We start from the raw sequence: 7,612 nt of genomic DNA, 5'->3' as shown, positions 1-7,612 counted from the left end.
CCCATCCCTGTCCCCGCCTGTTCAGTCACTGCCCCAGCCGATCCCATCCACTGCCCTCAGCTGTCCCATCACCATGCAGCCTCCAGGGCAAAGGGCTCTTCTCATGGCCAAGTTCCATTAGAGTGTGACCTGAGTAGTGAATGGACACCCGGTACCTTGAGTCTGGGGGCTGAGGGCACAGGTCATTCACCTGCCGGTCACCCCACAGCCCTCAGGCCCTGACAAATGCCCTCTCCTTTCCACAAAATGCCTCACAAAATCATAAGCAGCCACTCATGGCACTGGAAGAAACTCCCTGTTTCTCCTGGCCCATGGTGGAACCCAGCAGATGCCAAAGTTTAACCCTACAGTGCACTCCTGTAACTTCTCCACCTGCCCACCTGATTTATTTTGCTTGGCACAAAGTCTGAGTGTGAGAGACTCCTGGGAGTACAACAGCATGCGAAATATCCAGTGCAGAATAGAAAAATAAGCCATTTACATCATCAGGTATCATTATTTTATTTCAATTTTGCTTCATTTCAAAAACAATTAGGGGACAACATAAACAGCAATAGGAACATCAGTGGCACTGCAGTTTGAGTCTCTAAAGACCAGATCTCRTGTGCCAGGTGCCATACAGGCAGARTCAAACAACTCTCRGCTTCAGCATGAATTTSTCGTAAACATTCATGGCCCCMGTCTCWCTCACTTGAAGTCAGTATTAAAACRACAASTAGATTAAAAGAAATGCAGAAAAGGTAAAATGAATGGGCTTCTAAACATTCCCTCCCTCCCCCAGAAGAACACAGAAAAAGATGAATCAAGCAAGAAGGTGTCTTCTTTCCCTTTTACTGGTGGGAAACCAAGGCAGAAGAAGACWAAATCCCTTGTGCAAAGCTCTTAGTGCAGTCTGTGGCAGCAGAAGGAAACTGTATTTCTCCATTGTCCTAGCTCAGTACTTGAAKTGTTCACTGCCCACCTCTGTCCTCACCTGACCCAGCACAACCGGAATTATCCTGGGAAGTGTGGCTGGAATACTGTMGGAGAGGAGGGATGGAGCACTGGAGCCCCTATGAGCTTGTGAGCTGTTTAAGTCAGTTCTGGTCGCTGTAGTTTACGATTTCCTTAGTCTGCCAAACCAGAACCAGTTCCAGCTCAGCAAAGCAGTCAAAATAATGCTAAAGAATTTAAAGCATTGTAAAAAAAAACCCACAAGATTGATTCTTTAGGAACACAGCAAGTGTCTGATCAGTTCAAGTCCTGCTTCATACTGCAGTCAGGATCAGATGCTGTGCTGCATTGTCCCCTCTGGATATGACATACTACGGACCCCAAAGGGAGGAGGATCTTCTGTCTTGTGAWGTTTGTTAATCATTGTCATAGGGGTTTATTGAAGATGATGCCCAAGGGTCTACCTGCTGCTGGAGTTCTCGGGTGGTGCTCCGGGCTTCAGCAGTCATTCTCCGAAATTTCTGCAGGTAGACAATGATGAAGATAACCAAGACACCCTGGAGGAAAAGGAGGATGAAGAGAGAGATCTGAGAGATGAGAGCCAGGCTGCAGTACCAGTGCTGGCACGTGGAAACAATCTCATCTTCGGTCAGGTAGGCGATGATCCGGCCCTGCAGATGCGCCGGGGAGCTGCATCTCACATCCCGGTACTGGCTCCGGTTCTGCTGCCACTGGAGCCACGAGCGCAAGTAGAGGATGTCACAGGAGCAATCCCAAGGGTTGCCCTGCAGGTAGACTACCTGGAGRCTCCTCAGGTTGTCGAAGAGCCCGTTGGGAATAGAGGTGAGCTTGTTGTGACTGAGGTGGATCATTTCAGCTGAAGGACGGAAAGCAACGGGCAGGTTTTCCACAGTCAGGTCTTTGGAGGAGCAGTCAGTAATGGTGGCGGTGCACTTGCATGGCACAGGGCATGTGGGTGCCACGAGTGGGAGGAAGCCCAGGAGGGACAAGAGAATTCCACTGCTCATTTTCACYTGCAAACACTTCCCTGGTGAGACAGTTCAAGGTGGAGACCAGACAAGCAGGCACCACGTGCTCTAGGACTGACACTACAGCCCAGGTCTTCTGTTGTTTTATTCTGAGGATGAGTTTCTGCAGTTGRGTGAATTTGATGTCCTTCACAGGAGACACGAGAGCTCTGAAAAGAAAAGAGTTAAAAGAGAGCAAATTCTTGGCCTCTCGTTATAGAAGAGGGAATTTTCCTGGTCTTCCAACCCTGGATTCAAGGAGGGATATGAATACATGGCTACTGGAAGGCTTAGCTGCAACCATCAAATACATTTTTAGTCCTCAAAAGTGTACAAGAGCTGCTTGTGTTTTTGGCATTACTGGAGGTGCATTACCASGGTAGCCACAAAAATTTCTGTCAAGGAATCAAACACTAGAATATGAAATTGCTCATGCTTTATCATAGCTCTGGATTACATCTGTAAGCAAAATATTCAACTTTGTGAGAAYGGCAAGAGGAGATTCAGAAATAAATTTCTTATCATGAGTAAAAAGCAGCCTTTTCAGTCTTGAAAAGAAGTGATAAACAATCTTTGGCTGCAGAGAGGGTGCTGACCACTGAAGATGGAGATCAATTAAGTTTTTCATTCTAGACATTGCTCCAGCAGGTGAATAATCATGTTTTGGAGCTGTGACTGTGCTGAGACACAGGTCAACAAGCTGTCTTTATGTTACAGTCTCATGTCACTGCTGAACATGAGCTGCTGTAACTTCTCCAGGAGAAAACCTACACACACCTGCAACAAGGCAGCATTTTTCTGTGCTGTCAGTAAATTAAACAGAAATAAAAAGCAGTAGGTTCCATTGCTGACTTACCAGAGTAGTTCAATCCTTGCTTTCTTGCTGTCTTTACAGCACAAGAGGAAGGTCTCAAGGCAGTCCAGCCAGTGCAGCAGCGTGTGCATAGCTGTGTTCCCGGATAATATCCCTGCAGCTGGCTGCCAAGATAAGGGTCAGGCTCATCCCAGGGACACCTCCCACATGAACCCTTCCTGCAAGCCTGCTGCATGTCACCGGAAGCTGAGGCTTCACTGAGCCAGCCTTCCAAGAAACGGGAGCTGACACTGCTCACAAGAACGCGTTTGCTGGGAGAGATGCTGCCAGTACTGACACCTGTGATTCTTGAGCCCAACAGAAACATCATAAAGTCTCGATTACATAGTACTGAAAATGCACTTCAGACTGAAGGTGATGTTACTAATTTGAACCATACTACCTGAGCACGGTGGCCTTTGGTTTCCCATCTCGTGGGGAAAACTCGGCAGAGTGGTGACACCTGGCAGCTTCTGGGTGCTGACCCTCAGGTTTCCCTTGAAGCAGTGACACCAATCTACTCCTACTTATTAGTAAAAGCCCTGCTGATGGAAACGGACTTCCAGAGAAAGATTCTTCAGACACTTGCAAACTCTCATGATCATTATAGGAATAAAAATAAAACTCTTGGCATTTCACTGTCTACATCAAAATAAACTAGCTGGATTCACGGGAAGGCCAACAGACTGGGAAAGAAGGTGCTCTGAGGAACTGCTCTTTGGGCAGCCAAGTGAGCCTGCAGCTCTTGACAAGTGCAGTGTGTATTACTGAGAAAGRCTGACCACATGCTTTATTCAGAAGCAGCATTACACAAATACTTGAACGGGTAAGTCCAAGGGTCAAAACTACATTTAGGTAGAATCATGTCTTCTCATGGCCATTTCATCTTCACAGACATTTYTCTGCCATCAGCCTGACCAGGCATACACTATACTCCTTAGCCTAAGGCCATCAGAATTAAGTAATGAAACTGTTGCCCCAATAAACTCAACTCTGTTACCTTGTACTGTGGATATCCTAGAGAACAAAAAGGATGAATGCCCTGAATGTGCTCATGTTAAGAGAATTGAGGGTGCCATCAATGGCAGAATGTGTGCCTCACTAAGGGAAATTTTTGATGCTTTAAAGAAAATAATTGAACTTTAAATTTCTACAAAATTGGAGCAGATAATTCCATTTGTTTCATTGTGATGTCCAGGCAGAGTGGAAAAGAAATCTTAGGCTAACAAACTAACCCAGTCTTTCCTGCAGGGCCTGCTATCCACTTGGAAGCAGCTCGACTACCACAGGGTAAGTTTGTTCAGCAAACTTACCTCATCTTATGCATTTGGTGCTATGTTTATTCACAGGCAGGTGTTCAGGGCAGGTGTGGTGTGGAGCTGATCTAGAGCCAGACCCGTTGTGGCTCTGCATGTGGCACAGACTTGGCAGTGCTGCTCTGGCTAYTCACAAACTGCATTTCCTGGGACTGGATCTTGCCCAGCTGCCCATTGCTGATTTAGACACCACCCCCAGGGGAAGCCTGAAGATAGAAGAACCTTCAAGATGATCTTGCTAGCTYCTGGAATAAACAGACCAGAAATTCCATGCAGGAAGCCCTGCCTGGAGCCTGCTCTGAAAGAATTAGATAAAAGGAGAAAAAGGGTAGTTTTGCTCTCTCCTGCCTAYAATGTATCACCAATGCTGCTCAAGGAGGCTGAAAATTAAACAGAAAGAGGTTGGTTTTTTGAATGTATTTATTTCACTGATCAATTCAGGTAGTAAACATTAATAATAATAACAATAATCATTTAATAAAATGGATATGTTTTAAAAGGTTTCGTTTTCTTTGTTCACAATGACAAAATGTTCGAACAGAAATTTACAAAAAAATATAATTATAATAACCCAACAGATGGACAGGAAACAAAGAGCCTAGGAATGGAGCAGGGGGTGAGGAAGATGCATGGCAGGAGCAAGCCAGCATTAAAGCACAGCGGAGTTTGTGAGGAAGAGCAGGGAATGCCATCGCAGAGCACGAGGAGTGGGATCCCCTCCTCAGAGGGGAGGCATGCAAGGAGGCAGCAAGGACTGCACAGGCAGGACCAGCACAGAGGCACACAGGGAGTTCATGCCATGGATCCATCCTGTCAGGCACAGGGGCCAAGATGTACCGACAGCCCCAGCTGCAGCCTGGGACAGCTGTGGGTGGGACACCATCCCTGCAGCCACTCACTCAGCAGGGCAAAGCTTGGCAGAGGCATGGGAATGTGCCAGGGGGTGCAGGGATGGCATGTGAGGCTGCAGAAGGTTGCATGAGGGGAGGTTTAAATTACTTTCCTATTCACACTTCTCACTGCCAGAGCCACATGGCCAAGCTCCGTGTGCTCAGGAGTCTCTCCTCCATTTACTCTGAGAATTGATGTCACAGTACAACACACTCCTTAAATAAAGATGCCACCTTCCAGGCCAGCATCTGAACCCCTGGTGTCCCCCAAAATCAGTCTCTAATCCCTTTCCAAGCMGTCCCCAAACTCTGGCACTCTGGGCAGGGAACCTCCTACACAGAGCCATGGTTTCAGTGGTACAACTAACCTCTCTTTAGAAGCCATCTCTGGTGCCTCACTCCTGTTTTTTCCTAAATGCAACCTGAACCATCTTTGCCAGCTTTCTACAGAGACAGGCTTGTGACTCTTGACCTGATGTAGGAGCCACGTGCACTGAGCTGATGGAGATTTCCCCAAGTGGAGGGACAGGCAGATCCACCCTCAGCAACCCTGCTCTCACCAGCACACAGCACCTCTGTGCACAGCCCAGCATCAAAGCTGTCAGCTGCTCTAYGTCCATGCTAAAGGGAAAAGGTCTCCTTCATTTTCTAGGAACGAATCTGTTTGAAGGAGGAAGATCTCCAGGTGGACAGGACTCGTTTGCAACAGAATATCCTCCTCACCATCAAGATTAGTGTAAGAGAAGAGGGAGCAGGTACTTCAAGATGTTTCCTGTTATGCTAGCACAGACAAAGTTGAGAAATCAGCTGTCCATCTTTCTGAAAAACATGAAGGAAGCTCCTGTTTCAGGCTACTCCACTGCTCAAGTATGTACATCATGCAAAGAAAGGCTATACWTCCTCTCAGGTACCTTGGTCCTGCTTGTCATTGAAGCCAAGCTGAATCCTTCTGCTCTCCAAGGAAGGCACTGCCACTTATGAGCCGAAAAAAGGGGGAGCATGAAAAAGAAAAAACTAAACATTGTTGGACACTGCTCTCGCCCAGCTTGCAGAGTTGTGTCAGAAAGCTTCCATCCTCACTTTGTCCTTCCACACGGTGCCAGGGTCTCTCCTGTGCCCCTACAGCCCATGCTCTGGCTAAGCAGAGGCTCTGCAGTGAATAACTGGAACCAGCCAACCTACTCACCAGCTGGACAAACCCTGACCAGGACTCGAAAGCCCCACAGAGGAATCAGACAAAGAACAGAACCTAGGGCCTGGCTGTTCGTGGCCAACACTGTGCTTCTACCCAGGGAGATCTACTGGGGACAGCCAGAGATGGAGGAGCAGATACAAAAGGGGAAAAGGGACAGAGGAATCAGCCAAGGAGCAGAAGGGCCCAGCCCATGGCAGCACTCCCTGGAGTCAGAGGGAAGAGCCAAGTGTCTCTCCCTCCAACAGCCCTGACTCCTGCAAGCATGGCAGTGTTGCTGGCGAGCCCTGCCCTGTCAGGCACATCACACTCCAGGGATGGCTGGACTCAAGTTAAAAATACTGCAGGAAGCAAGAACAGGACAGGAGCTGCTGCCCAAAGAGTGCTTTTATCTCTGCCCAGCAGACCCACCAGCCTTCCCAGCACTAGGACAGGAAGAGCCTAGGAATAAGGAGGGGGAGAAGGGCGGGGGAGCAAGAGCCAAGCCTGCTGGGCTGTGCTGAGCCCCATGCAGTGACAGTCCTGCACCTGCCCACACAGGCTGCCTGCAGACCCCAGGTACAGCCCTACAGAAACTGCCCCTTCCCCCAGCAGAGGCTCGGAGCCTGCAAAGTGCTCGTGGGACTRCAAAACTCGGGGGTAGGGGACAGGTCTGCAGTTGGGGTTGGATTTCAGCCCTAGGGTTTCTCCCTCCTCTAAAGCAGTCTGGGCCAAGCACTCTGGACACCACAGTGCTTTTCAGAGCAACACTGAAGACACACTGCAGCTGATGAACAGAGCTAAACCATGAAACACCCTCACSCAGCTACTGCAGGGCCTTGGGGTTCCTCTACCAATGGCTCCAGCCTGCTGYGGGAGGAAACCATGGCAGGGAAGGTGCTCACTCCCATCACCTCCTTGCGGGCAAGTCAGCAACTCAACCWCTCTGCCAGACAGACATAACTGAGAGCAGTTTTCTTCTAACCAACCTCGAGACACTCAGTCTCTTGCTGCTCAGTGCAAATATCCTGGAGTTTTCTTGACAGGAAGAACAAAACCAACCAACGAAAGAAAAAACCCATAAAAACCTGGAAAGGATACCAGGCAATCATCAGGACTCCTGAGCAGGTCAGTGCACAGAGAAACCCCCAGCCCCAGCTCTCTGGACCAGCGCTGTCCCCTCAGGCTCACAGGAGGGTATGGCTGCCTTTACAACGTTTGTGCTGGCTCCAGACAAGGGGAACAGGGACRGGGGCACAGCACCTCAGTTGGGAGTAAACACTTACGTGCATTGACACAGATACTCTTTAAGTTTGTACACCAGAGAAACCAGGACTTTAAATACCAGAGCATTCCCAAACAAGAGATTAGTACACAGGAAAGAGGGGTCATTTTCTTTTCTTTTTTTTTTTTTTTAGGAT

General features: G+C 48.5%; 1 protein-coding gene across 1 annotated transcript; it reads right to left on the bottom strand.

Annotated features, from left to right (window-relative positions):
• Window positions 1-665: 665 nt before the first annotated feature.
• Window positions 666-7,606, bottom strand: GP1BB (glycoprotein Ib platelet subunit beta). Its single transcript, XM_057369047.1, has 2 exons — window positions 2,818-7,606; window positions 666-2,131 (listed from the first exon to the last, which is right to left on the bottom strand). The coding sequence occupies exon 2, from the start codon at window positions 1,959-1,961 to the stop codon at window positions 1,350-1,352; it is 612 nt and encodes a 203-aa protein (XP_057225030.1). The 5' UTR covers window positions 1,962-2,131; window positions 2,818-7,606; the 3' UTR covers window positions 666-1,349.
• Window positions 7,607-7,612: the final 6 nt, after the last annotated feature.

This window comes from Malurus melanocephalus, unplaced genomic scaffold (genome assembly GCF_030028575.1).
Source record: "Malurus melanocephalus ecotype Western Australia unplaced genomic scaffold, MMel_1.1 scaffold_102, whole genome shotgun sequence".
Taxonomy (NCBI): domain Eukaryota; kingdom Metazoa; phylum Chordata; class Aves; order Passeriformes; family Maluridae; genus Malurus; species Malurus melanocephalus.
Note: the sequence above shows the minus strand (reverse complement) of the source record. Positions and strands in the feature narration are given on the sequence as shown.